The 14077-nt window shown below is 50.3% G+C and overlaps 1 protein-coding gene across 16 annotated transcripts in view; it reads left to right on the plus strand.

Annotated features, from left to right (window-relative positions):
• The window catches only part of OTOF (otoferlin), a 529099-nt gene that overhangs the window by 174410 nt on the left and 340612 nt on the right, over window positions 1–14077 (plus strand). For all 16 annotated transcript variants that reach the window (XR_013276955.1, XM_077488986.1, XM_077488987.1 and 13 more), the window contains exon 4: window positions 6273–6372. Coding sequence is in view for 15 of the 16 variants with exons in the window: in XM_077488986.1 (XP_077345112.1) it covers window positions 6273–6372 (100 nt within the window). In the remaining variant the exon portion in view is untranslated. The remainder of the gene's footprint in view (window positions 1–6272; window positions 6373–14077) is intronic.

Genomic DNA, 14077 nt, shown 5'->3' on the forward strand with positions numbered 1-14077 from the left:
GGGTCCTGTGGACCCGGCGGTCACGGATGCTCTCGAGTGCGCGCCCCAGGGGGCGCGTGAGAGCAGAATTCTGGGAGGCCATTAATTAACGGCCTCTCAGAGTTAAACAACCGCCCTGAAGCCGTTAATCGGCAATGGGCGGTTGTTAAGTGTTTAAAGATAGATCACTAGCTAGCTATATAGGTGAGGTGAATATAGTGTAGTGGTGTATACTGCGGTCAGGGCACAGACAATAACCACTACACAAGAGCAAGATAGGAAATCAGCCAAAAAAGATTGGTGTGTAAATGTGTTGAAGGTACACAGAACACCCACTGCTTCAGATGCCAACACACTACACGAGGCCGCCTCAAAGGCGGCCTTATATAGTGTGGGGCGTGCACTACACAGCCTGAGCTATGATTGGCCACAGGCAGGATGCCTGTGGCCAATCATGGCTCTCCTCACTGCTGGCGCTGCGATTGGCCAAGCATGCGGGGTCACAGTGCATGCTTGGCCAATCATGAGCCAGCAATGCACTGCGCCATCGCAGTGCATTGTGGTCCGCGCGCGCCATACGAATTTTGACGCGAACGGACCAAGAATTCGGATTTCGCCAAACGTCCGAACAGCCAATGTTCGAGTCGAACGTACGTTCGACTCGAACACGAAGCTCATCCCTACTCTTCTCTAATTGAGCCATCTGCCATCTGCAGGAGTTAGTGGATGTTGTGTGTGCCTCCAGCACAATATACACTACCCAATTGCTGGTTTTCCCATCTCCCTTCAGGCCATTACCATGTCTGGAAGGCCAGCAAGGAGAGGCAGACAGACGCGAGCCGATAAATGAGGGCTAGCAGGCTCTGTGTCTAGAGACAACAGTGCTGGTCGTGGACGCGATGCATCGTCATCATCAGCACGTGGCCATGGGACACACTTGTCCTTCTTTTTGGCAGCTGGACATGTTGAGCCGCAACATACCAATGACTTGGTAGAGTGGATGACCAAGCCCTCTTCATCCTCCTTATCCTCTCTCACCCAGGCTCAGGGTACTAGCAAAGCAGCTGCCAACGCATCGTCTTCCCTCCTCTCAATGTCATCATCAGTGACTCCTTCCCTAGACCCACCACGTCCTCCTGAGGAGTCTCCTGATCTATTTGAGCGCAGTGTTGGGTACATGCTCCAGGAGGATGCCCAGTGTTTTGTAGGCTCTGATGATGATACTCAGCTAGAGGAAGGCAGTAGCATGAATGCAGAGACAGGGGATGCTCAAGAAGGACAGCAATCTGGCAGTCATGTTCCACAAGCTGCAGCATATTGCCAGGTTTGCTCCAGCGATGAAGAGGGAGGGGATGATGAGGGCACTGACTCCATGAGGGTGCCTGGTAAGAGAGAGGAGGAGGAGGAGGCACATGTCCAACGAGGCAGGATGCCCTCCGGGGGCCAGCTTAGGGGCAGCACACCGACTGAATCACATCGCAGAGCTCCGCCTGTGCAGGGCGCTGCCTCTGCGCGTTATTCTAAAAGTTCTTTGGTGTGGGCCTTTTTTGAGACGAGTGCATCAGATCGCACCGCTGCTAATTGCAACATATGTCTCAAGCGTATCTCGCGTGGGCAAAACATCAGCCGCTTGGGCATCACATGCTTGACCAGACATATGTTGACCTGCCATGCAGCTCGTTGGCAAGCATACCTCAAAGACCCACACCAAAGAACAAAGCGGACCTCTCCTTGCTCCTCATCAGCTGGGATCTCCAACCCCACTAGACCTTCAGTCCTCTCTGAAACCTGCTCTGAGAGGAATGAAGGTGTAGAATTAGGTGTGTCACAGCCAAGTGCTTCCGGGCACTCTGCTAGCAGTACACCTATGTCCGATTATAGCAGGCAAATGTCCCTGCCCCAGCTGCTGGACCGGCGAAAGAAGTTCACTCCCAGCCATCCACATGCCCAGCGGTTGAATGCTAGCTTGGCTAAATTGCTAGCACTTCAACTGCTGCCTTTTCAGTTGGTAGACTCGGCCCCCTTCTGTGAGTTTGTACAATGTGCGGTTCCTCAGTGGCAGGTCCCCAAACGCCACTTTTGCTCACGGAAGGCGATTCCGGCTCTCTACCGGCATGTGGAAGGCAATGTCCTTGCCTCGCTGGACAGGGCGGTCAGCGGTAAGGTGCATATTACTGCTGACTCATGGTCCAGCAGGCATGGACAGGGACGTTACCTGTCTTTCACGGCCCATTGGGTCACTCTTCTGGCAGCTGGGAAGGATGCAGGACAAGGTGCAGTAGTGTTGGAGGTTGTTCCGCCACCACGCCTCCAAAATGCTACTATTGGTTGTGACACACCTCTCTCCTCCACCCCCTCCTCTTCTTCTTCCTCCATGGCCTCTTCCAGTGCTCTGTCCTCAGAACCAGCGGTGCTCCGTAGGCGTTCCAGGGGCTATGCAAGTACGGAGGCAAAACGATGCCATGCCGTGCTTGCGCTGGTTTGTTTGGGGGACAGGAGCCACACTGGGGTGGATGTTTTGTCAGCTCTGCAGGGGCAGGCCGAGGAATGGTGGTTTGCGACAATGGCACCAACCTCCTCTCTGCCCTCCGACAGGGACAACTGACCCATGTGCCCTGTGTGGCTCACGTCCTCAACCTGGTGGTGCAGCGGTTCTTGGGCAGGTACCTGGGCTTACAGGATGTCCTGAAGCAGGCCAGGCAAGTCTGTGTGCATTTCCGCCGATCATTTAATGCCTGTGCTCGGCTGGCTGAGCTCCAAAAGGAGTTGAACCTGCCCAAGAACCGCCTTATATGTGACATGCCCACCAGGTGGAACTCAACGTTGGCCATGCTGCAGCGGCTGCACACGCAGCAGAGGGCCATCAATGAGTACCTGTGCGACTACGGCACCAGGACAGGGTCAGGGGAGCTCGGTTTTTTTCTCACCACGCCAGTGGGGCATGATCAGGGATGCATGCACTGTCCTGTCACCGTTTGAGGAGGCCACAAGGATGGTGAGCAGTGACAGTGCATGCATCAGTGACACTGTACCTCTTGTCCACCTCTTGGAGCATACGCTGCGTGGAATAATGGACAGGGCACTTGAGGCAGAACAGAGGCAGGAAGAGGAGGGCTTCCTTGCCTCTCAAGGCCCCCTTTATCCAGACAGTGTTCCTGCTGTGCCATCTATCACACAGGAAGAGGGTGAGGAGGAGGAGGATGATTGTGTCAGCATGGAGGTGGAGGCTGGCACTCAGCATCAGCATCAGCAGCAGTCTTGTAGGGATGATTTACAGTCCCAAGAAACACGTGGACTTGTACGTGGCTGGGAGGAGGTAGCTGCGGATCATGTTGTCCTTAGTGACCCAGAGGACTCCGGACCGAATCCCTCAGCTAACCTACGCTGCATGGCCTCCCTGATCCTGCAAAGCCTGCGGAAGGATCTTCGTATTCTTCGGATCAAGGAGAGGGACCATTACTGGCTGGCCACTCTCCTTGATCCATGGTACAAGGGTAAGGTTGCCGACCTTATCTTGCCATCGCAGAGGGAGCAGAGGATGAGACATCTCTGGGAGGCCTTGCAGAAAGGTCTGTGCAACGCGTTCCCAGAGACTGGGAGGTTACAAACTCCTGGTCCTGGACAACGTGTTGCTGAGGCATCGGTCAGAAGGAGCGGCGGAGAAGGTGGCCGTCTGACCGATGCTTTCAGACAATTTTTTTTAGTCTGCAGCCCCAAGGTATGATCGGTTCCAGCAACCATCGCCAGCGTCTGATTTACATGGTGCAGGAATACCTAGGGGCAAGGTCAGACTTGGACACCTTTCCCACCGAAAATCCTCTGGCTTACTGGGTCTTGAGGATGGATCACTGGCCAGAGCTTGCACAGTATGCAATTGAGCTACTGGCCTGTCCTGCATCCAGCGTTCTTTCAGAACGCACCTTCAGTGCTGCTGGGGGCTTTGTTACCGATCACAGGGTGCACCTGTCCACCGACTCAGTTGATCGACTGACCTTCATCAAGATGAATCAGTCTTGGATCACCCACAGCTACCAAGCACCTGAAGCTGATGTAAACGAATAATTTTTTTAGAAATATCACATCCCTTCAAGACTGCCTATGCTGATGCTGAGTGACTGTCTTTTTATGTTGATTGTCTATCCTCTTCCTCCTCCGCTGATATGTTGGAAGAACATTTTTGGTTCTGGGTGATGCCACCAGCCCAATTTTTCTGCTCCTGTTTAACAGGGGCGTTTAATTACAATTTTTGATGCAATGCTTTGCAGCAGGGCTCATTTCTGCACTACAACTAAAGTATATGGAAGAGGTTGCAGTGTCGTGGCACCAGCACTAGTGCCTAAGGCCCAATTTTTCTGCCCCTGTTTAACAGGGGCGTTTAATTACAATTTTTGATGCAATGCTTTGCAGCAGGGCTCATTCCTGCACTACAACTAGAGTATATGTGAGGTGTTGCAGTGTCGTGGCACCAGCACCAGTGCCAGCAGCCCAATTTTTCAGCCCCTGTTTAACAGGGGCATGTAATTACAATTATTGATATAATATTTCACAGGAGGGCCCGTTCCTGTGCCCACCCAGAGTAACTGGGAGGACTTATAGTGTTGTGGCACCAGCACCACAACCACCAAAGGTCAAATTTTCTACCACTGTTCAACAATGGCATGTAATTACAATACTTGATATAATCGTTCACAGCAGGGCACTCCAGCGCCCACCAAGAGTCACTTTGAGGGCTTACAATGTTGTGGCAAAACCAACACCTTGTTCCGCCATTTCTGCAGAGCATATAGGGCAGGCCCCCACTTTCAAACATCCAACTTACAAACATCTCCTACTTGCAAACGGAAGGAGACAACAGCAAGTGAGATGAAAAAAGACGGACGGCAAAACAAATTATACAGGGATGATAACCCTTCCCTATGTTTTCCAAAAAGCTTAAAAATAGATTTTTTGACTGGAGCTATACTTTAAAAATGTACCAGTTGAAAATTACAAACAGATTCTACTTAACACAATAAACCTACACAGTCCCTGTCTTGTTTTCACCGCCTGCATACTGCTGTTCTGAGTATATAGGGCCTGGGGGCCACACGTATTTCCTTTTTTTAATATGGGTACGGGGTTCCCCTTAATATGCGTACAAGACCCAAAGGGGCTGGTAATGGGCAGGGAGGGCTACCCATGCCATTTTTCTCAATGATTTTCAACCATATTGCAGGAACCAGATATAACATTAAAACCGCAAGCAGTTTTAAATGACGTTATTTCCGTTAAATGTCATTTTGTGCAGGGACTGTTCTAAACACGGGAAACACGTGGCACTTCACAGGCATACTATAGACACCCCCCAGGCACGATATTTAAAGGAATATTTCACTTTTTTTTTCAAAATCAGTGCTCCCGCCAAAACGGCCATTTTTAAAAACATTTTAGGCATTGACCCATGTCCCCTGGGGCAGGAGCCAGGTCCCCAAACCCTTTTTAGGACAGTATCTTGCATATTAGCAGTTAAAATTAGCACTTTTAATTTCGTACGTTCGAGTCCCATAGACTTCAATGGGGTTCTAACGTTCGTACGAATTTGGGGTCCGTTCGAAAGTTCTGGTACGAACCGAACCGGGGGGTGTTTGGCTCATCCCTATTGGTGATTTTGGGTATTGGATTTTTTCACTTTTTGAGGCTTAACATATTGGGTATCTATTTACTCCATACGCCCATATCTCTTATTTTGTATTAAAAATTGGGGATCATATGGTGTGTGTGTGTGTGTACTAAATTCAATTTTAGCATACATTTCTCTGAAAATAAAGATTTTATAAGCAGTTGTGCAAATAAGCAACATAAAAAAATTCCAACTACCGTCATGTTATTTTGTAGGGCCTTTGCGTTCAGAAAATCTATAATTTTCTGGCGGTTTTAAGTAAATGTATAGCCAAACAGGCAGATGTGTGTGAAAAATGAAAAAAGAAAATTGCTCCAGAGACGAAATGGTTAATGTGAGATGGGGGCTGCTTTTAATGCAGTATTGCCGTTCACTTTATTCAAAAGCCACATTGTTAGTGCTGATTACCTAAAATGCCAATTTGCAAGACACCAGCTAAAAGCCTGTATCAGGCCTTGGTCATGTCATTATAGGTGGTGATGAGCATGTGTCTGCAAACATGGAGTCTGCTGAAATGAAAAGCGCAAAAAGTGTTGTCGTCCTCATTATGCAGGTCCTCTTTAAAAGTCCACTTCATGTTTTTATGTCATATGAATACTTTACATTAATCTCTGACTGCATTATATCCCTACAGACTCATTGGAACATTCCGCATGGTCCTCCAGAAAGTGGTGGAAGAGGCTCAACTGGAAGTGACCGACACTCTTATCGATGACAATAATTCAGCAATCAGAGTATGTATCTAAAATGGAGTTTAAAGAGCAATTTGCTGTAATACTAAATCATTCTGTCAACTACTAAGACCCCTTTCACACCATACCGCCCATTGCATCGGCGGTAAAACGCCGATATTTTTACCGCCGGATTTGCGGCGGATTTGCAGCGCATTTCGGCTGTAGCGGGGTGCTTTTACCCCCCGCTAGCAGCCGAGAAAGGGTTAAAACCGGCGGCAATACGCCGCAATAGCGGCGTTTTGCCGGCAGTATTACAGCTCTGCCCCATTGATTTATATGGGGAGCAGCGGTGGAGGAGCGGTAAACACACCGCTCCTTCACCGTTCCAAAAAAGCTGCTGGCAGGACTTATTTCTGACATCCTGCCAGCACGCCGTTGTAGTGTGAAAGCCCTCAGGCTTTCACACTACACACAATGGTGCAGCTTCTTTAGGGCGGATTGCAGGCGCTATTTCTAACGCTATAGCACCTGCAAAACGTCCTGGTGTGAAGGGGTCTAAGATTGTGCAGAAAATAATGCCTTGTACACACGGTCGGACATTCTGACAACAAAATTCGTCTGATTTTTTCAGACGGATTTTGTCCTAAATTGGTGTTGCATACACACGGTCGGACAAAGCTGTCCAAAAATCCGATCGCTCGGAGCGTGATGACGTTCATTTGTTACGACGGGACTATGTTGAGGCTAGTAACCAATAGCTTTGGTCTCGTAATTTGATCTGCGCATGCGTGGCACTTTGTCCGATCAGAATTTTCTACAAATGATCAGAAAAAGTCAGATCATATTTTTTTGTCAGAAAATTTGAGATCCTGTTCTCAAATTTTTTCAGACGGAATTTCCAACGTAAAAAGTCAGATAGAGCCCACACACGATCGTATTTTCCATCAATATAATCTGATCGGACCTTTTCCGTCTGAATTTCTGACCGTGTGTACAAAGCATAACAGTCAAACAAACCCTTAGGCCGCGTACACACGCGCGGACTGTTTGCCCAACCTTGTTCGTCAAACAGTTTCGGCAAACAGTCCGCTCAAAATTTGCATGAGCGGACTTGCCCACACACGAGCGGACTGTTTCAGCGAACTGTTTGCCAAACAGTTCGCTCAACTTTTGAAATGAACGGACTCGCCCACGTAAGGCGGAGGCAAATCCGCCCATTTCGAGCGCGTGTACAGGTAGGCGGGGCCCGCGAAGGAGACGTCGCGGGCTCCGCCGCCTGGAATGGGCTTAAAGGGGAACCCCAACGCCGAAAAAAATCGGCGTGGGGGTTCCCCCAAAGTCCACACCAGACCCTTGTCCGAGCACGCTACCCGGCCGGCCAGGAAAGGGGGGCGAGCGAGCGCGCCCCCCCCTCCTGAGCCGTACCAGGCCGCGTGCCCTCAACATGGGGGGGGTGCCTTGGGGAAGGGGGGGCCGCGAGGCCCCCCCACCCCAAAGCACCTTGTCCCCATGTTGATGAGGACAAGGGCCTCTTCCCGACAACCCTGGCCGTTGGTTGTCGGGGTCTGCGGGCGGGGGGCTTATCGGAATCCGGGAGCCCCCTTTAAGAAGGGGGCCCCCGGATACCGGCCCCCCACCCTATGTGAATGAGTATGGGGTACAATGTACCCCTACCCATTCACCTGTGAAATAAAGTACAAAAAAAAAACACAACACAGGGAAAAAATATTTTATTGCACAGCTCCGGGGGTCTTCCGTCTTCGGGGGTCTTCTCGCCGGACTCCTCCGCTATCTGTGTGTAGCTCTTTTACTAGCGGAGGAGTCCGGCTTTCTTCCTCCCCGCCGCCGGCCTCTTCTCCCGACTTCGGGGGTCTTGTCCCCCTCTTTGGTTCTTCTGCCGGGCCACCGCGCCTTCTTGTAGCTCTTTTACAGGCGGTGGCCCGGTCTTCTGTCGCCGCTGTCGTCGCCGCCGCCGCCGCCGCCTTCCGTTCTTGTTCTTGTTCTTCTTCTTGTTCTTCTTCTTCTTCTTCTTCTCCTGGAGATGTTGACTCGACGAGCTCTCCGGCCGGAATGCCAGGGACACGCTCCGCTGCCACTTATATAGTGACAATGGGGCGGTGTCACATGGTATATGTCACATGGGTTGGTCACATGGTGACCCCGCCCCCTTACGATGTCATAGTCCCCATGTGACATCAACCCATGTGACCAACCCATGTGACATATACCATGTGACACCGCCCCATTGTCACTATATAAGTGACCGCACAGCGCGGCTCTGGCATTCCGGCCGGAGAGCTCATCGAGTCAACATCTCCAGGAGAAGAAGAAGAAGAACAAGAAGAAGAACAAGAACGGAAGGCGGCGGCGGCGACGACAGCGGCGACAGAAGACCGGGCCACCGCCTGTAAAAGAGCTACAAGAAGGCGCGGTGGCCCGGCAGAAGAACCGAAGGCGGCGACAGAAGAACAGAAGGCAGCGGCGACAGAAGACCGGGCCACCGCCTGCAAAAGAGCTACAAGAAGGCGCGGTGGCCCGGCAGAAGAACCGAAGAGGGGGACAAGACCCCCGAAGTCGGGAGAAGAGGCCGGCGGCGGGGAGGAAGAAAGCCGGACTCCTCCGCTAGTAAAAGAGCTACACACAGATAGCGGAGGAGTCCGGCGAGAAGACCCCCGAAGACGGAAGACCCCCGGAGCTGTGCAATAAAATATTTTTTCCCTGTGTTGTGTTTTTTTTTTGTACTTTATTTCACAGGTGAATGGGTAGGGGTACATTGTACCCCATACTCATTCACATAGGGTGGGGGGCCGGTATCCTTTAAGAAGGGGGCCCCCGGATTCCGATAAGCCCCCCGCCCGCAGACCCCGACAACCAACGGCCAGGGTTGTCGGGAAGAGGCCCTTGTCCTCATCAACATGGGGACAAGGTGCTTTGGGGTGGGGGGGCCTCGCGGCCCCCCCTTCCCCAAGGCACCCCCCCCATGTTGAGGGCACGCGGCCTGGTACGGCTCAGGAGGGGGGGGCGCGCTCGCTCGCCCCCCTTTCCTGGCCGGCCGGGTAGCGTGCTCGGACAAGGGTCTGGTGTGGACTTTGGGGGAACCCCCACGCCGATTTTTTTCGGCGTTGGGGTTCCCCTTTAAGCCCATTCCAGGCGGCGGAGCCCGCGACGTCTCCTTCGCGGGCCCCGCCTACCTGTACACGCGCTCGAAATGGGCGGACTTTCCGAGCGGGAACAGTTTGCTCATTTCGAAAGTAGCCTACACACGGGCGGACTGTTCGCTCAAACACAGTTTCAGCGGACAGTTTTTCGGAATTTCCGAAAGACTTTGTCCGTCCAACTGTCCGCTGAAACTGTCCGCTGAAAGCCCACACACGGGCGGACTGTCCGCCCAAACACTGTTCAGCGGACAAGGTTGGGCGAACAGTCCGCCCGTGTGTACGCGGCCTTAGATTACGTTTTAGCCCTTGTACATACGGTTGGATGTTGTCGGATAATCCGACAGTGTGTGGGCTCCATCGGACTGTTTCCGTCGGAGTATCCAACGGACCAAGTTTTCCAGCTGGGCTATACAATTTTCTGACAACATGATCCGATCAGACTTTGTCTGATCATGTGTAGAGAATTCCGATCGGACAAAGTGCCACGCATGCTCAGATCAAATTCCTAGACCAAAGCTATTGGCTACTAGCCTGAACGTAGTCCCGTCCTAACGAAATAACGTCATCACGTTAAGTACGATCGGATTTTCTGACAACTTTGTCCAACTGTGTGTATGCAACAGGTCTGATATGGATTTTAAGGGGAACCCTGTGCCAAAATTTTCAAAAATGGCATAGGGGTCACCCCAAAAATCCATATCAGACCCTTATCCGAGCATGCAACCTGACAGGCCGCAGAAAAATAGGGGGGACGTGAGAGCGCCCCCCCTCCTGAACTGTACCGGGCCACATGCCCTCAACCTGGGAAGGGTGCTTTGGGGTAGCCCCCCAAAGCACCTTGTCCCCATGTTGATGGGGACAAGGGCCTCCTCCCCACAACCCTTGCCTGGTGGTCGTGGGGGTCTGCAGGCGGGGGGCTTATTGGAATCTGGAAACCCCCTTTAACAAGGGGACCCCCCAGATCCCGGCCTCCCCTCCGTGTGAAATGGTAACAGACTACAAATGTACCCCTACCATTTGCCAAAAGAGTGTCAAAATGTTAAAAACTACAAAACACAGCTTGGGACAAGTCCTTTATTAAAAAATAAAAAAATAAAAATGTCCCACGATGTCCATTCATCTTCTTCTATCATGCCACCCAGACCGAAAAAGAAAAAAAAATTCTGTGACCAACCCGCCTCCATGAGAGGCTCCCGCCATCTGACGCTTCTTCGCTTGTGACAGTTCTTACATAACTGAAGGCGGGGCCACCCGGTGATGTAAATGGGTGACCCTGCCCCCTCTGACGCACAAGGAAGCCATGGGGAAGTCCGGTGGCATTGGGGGGGTGGGGTCTCAGTTATATAAGAACTGTCACAGGCGAAGAAGCGTCACACAACGGGAGCCTCCCATGGTGGCAGATGGGTCACGGATTTTTTTTTCGGTACATTTGTACCCCGATACCATTTCACGCGGGGGAGGCCGTGATCCGGGGGTCCCCTTGTTAAAGGGGGCTTCCAGATTCCGATAAGCCCCCCGCCCGCAGACCCCCACAACCATCAGGCAAGGATTGTGGGGATAAGACCCTTGTCCCCATCAACATCAACAACAGCTACCCCAAAGCACCCTTTCCATGTTGAGGGCATGTGGCCTGATACGGTTCGGGGGGGCACTCTCTCCTCCCCCCTCTTTTCCTGCAGCCTGCCAGGTTGCATGCTCGGATAAGAGTCTGGTATGGATTTTGGAGGGGACCCCTACGCCATTTGTTTTTACATTTTGGCGCAGGGTTCCCCTTAAAATCCATACCAGACCTGAAGGGTCAGGTATGGATAATAAAGGTATGGTAAAGGGTCTGGTATGGATTTTTGGGGGCCACTACGCCATTTTTAAAAAAGTAATCGGCGCAGGGTTCCCCTTAATTTCCATATCAGACCCAAAAGGCCTGGTATGGATTTTAGGGGGACCCCCATGCAATTTTTTTTAAATTTTGGTTCAGAGTTCCCCTTAATATTCATACCAGACACAAAGGGCCTGGTAATGGACTGGGGGGGGGGGACCCCATGCTTTTTTTAATGAGTTTTATCTATATTGCCGAGACCCGACAATACATTACAGCTACGATCAGTTTTAAATGACAATTTTTCCTTTAGAAATTAAATTTTGCTGTGGTACTGTTCTAAACACGGGAAAAATGCGCCACTTTAAAGGCATACTATAGACACCCCCCAGGCACGATATTTAAAGGAATATTTCATTTTTATTGTTTCACTTTAAGCATTAAAAAAAATCAGTGCTCCAGAAAAAACTGCCATTTAAAAAAAAATTTTTTTGCATTGATACATGTCCCCTGGGGCAGGACTCGGGGCCCCAACACTTTTTATGACAATAACTTGCATATAAGCCTTTAAAATGAACACTTTTGATTATTCATGTTCGTATCCCATAGACTTTAACGGTGTTGGTGTGTTCTACCAAATTTTTTGCCTGTTCGCATGTTCTGCTGCGAACCAAACAGGAGGGTGTTATGCTCATCCCTAGACACTAGTTAGATGGACCTGTTTGTCCCCAAGCAAAGACGTTGGTAGGGTTTTACCCTCACATCCTGTTTGGCTGTGACAGGAAGTAAAGCCAGTTTTCAGGAAATGGATACAAATCCCAATCTAAAAAAGACAAGCAGGGGTTCTAACACCCACTTGGTTTTGACCTTGTTCCCATATTCAGGGGGACAAGGGCCTCTTCCACACAACCCTAGGCTGGGGTTAGATGGACCTGTTTGTCCCCAAGCAAAGACGTTGGTAGGGTTTTACCCTCACATCCTGTTTGGCTGTGACAGGAAGTAAAGCCAGTTTTCAGGAAATGGATACAAATCCCAATCTAAAAAAGACAAGCAGGGGTTCTAACACCCACTTGGTTTTGACCTTGTTCCCATATTCAGGGGGACAAGGGCCTCTTCCACACAACCCTAGGCTGGGGTTAGGGGTGTGCAGACAGGGGGCTTTACGGAATGTAGAAAGCTCCTTTAAACTAGTGGGTACAAGTTGCTTTGTGGTTGGTATTAAGCTGAGCCCAACATGCCCCAAAGGCAGCCAGCTATGTTGAGTGCATGTGGCCTTGTATGGTTCAGGAGGGGGTTGGGCGATCGCTCTTCTCGCCCCTTTCCTAGCTGGCCCTGTTGTATGCTCTGAAAAGGAATGTGCTTTGGATTGGTGAAGGCAGCTCACAGCCTTTTGATAATGGAGTGGAGTGTGGAGTGTGGAGTTCCCCTTTAAAAGCAAAAGTTAGCCCAAGGAAATCATATGCATTAGAGGGGGAAGGTTAAATGCACTTTTAGGAGGAGCTAGAGGCGCAAGAGTCTTTTTACATAATTTTAACATGTTGGCAACGTAACATGGCTGTGTGTAGATCTTCTTTAAAAAAATACATAAAGGTGAACCAGCGTAAAAAAAAGTTTAGAGGTGCCCTTGTCATTTACTAAGATTTTGGCTGAGCAATGAACAAACGCATTTGAACGAGCACAAGCATGCGCAGTGCTTACATTGATCTTGCACAGTTCTAAACATACTTGCAGGCACAGCACGTTATCTCTGAAAAAGTTACTTTCTCATTCTATTTTGGTCATATTTGTTACTTGGGCAGTTGTTACTAAACTTCCTCACATCACCCCATAATATTGGCACCTTCATCTTCTGTTAATATTGAATTGAAGATGCTGTGCGCCATGTACATAGTGGCGCACAGATTGCATTCTCCCCTGCGCCGAGATCCCTATAGTAAATGGGGGATTTGCGCTCTGTTTCCAGCGCACCGTTTCGTAAATATTTATGTACCCCCCTGTTCCTAAAATATGGGGCTATAATGTAAATGTTGTTTTTTGGCTGAGCTGTAACAAGCTCAGATTGATTGTACATAGTTATTGGTTCTGTCCTAAATTTTCACTGTGTTGTGCATTTCCCACTGTTGCCAGTAGGTGTCACTAGTACCACAGGACAGTGTGAGAATAACAACTAAGTTAAGCTATAATGAATATTCTTTTTCCGGAAACAGCCTAGTAGGAGGTTTCTGCCGCTGTGCATTCAGGGAAGGGGTATTTATTGGACAGATGCCACATGCTCTAGTCAGTTCCCACCACGTGGCCCTCCAGGCCTGAGGCTATGTTGCTGCAAGATCTGCAAGTAGGCCCAGAAGCCTGTCTGGGGCCTACTAATCCTGAGGTGGTCCTTAGGCTGTCTTGCCTGTTTGGAAGAAGCCGAGCCAAGCTGAGGAGATACAGAGGAGGACCCTTGCTGGAGAGAGCCAGGATGAAGGCCGGTCTCTCAGAAGGGCCTGGTGACTCGTTTGGAGGACACACCTATATCTAAACTACCCTTACAGTACTGCCGGGTCGGCTTAAATGTTCTGATACTGTGAAGCTGTTCTACAATCCAAATAAAGGTAACAAGCTCCTGTCTGCTAAGTCTGTGAGAGAGACTTATCCAGACATCTTACTGGCTGCTAAGTCTGTGTGAGAGACCTATCCAGGTATTCAAGATCTGCTGAAAGAAAGTTGTTTGTCCTTTTGATTCAAGGAGTCTGTAAGTGATCTGCTAAAAAGGTATCTGAAACCTCCCCTCAACCGCTTTTCTACAACC

This window comes from Lithobates pipiens, unplaced genomic scaffold (assembly GCF_037356315.1).
Source record: "Lithobates pipiens isolate NorthernLeopardFrog02 unplaced genomic scaffold, aLitPip1_a1.2 Scaffold_18, whole genome shotgun sequence".
Lineage (NCBI taxonomy): Eukaryota > Metazoa > Chordata > Amphibia > Anura > Ranidae > Lithobates > Lithobates pipiens.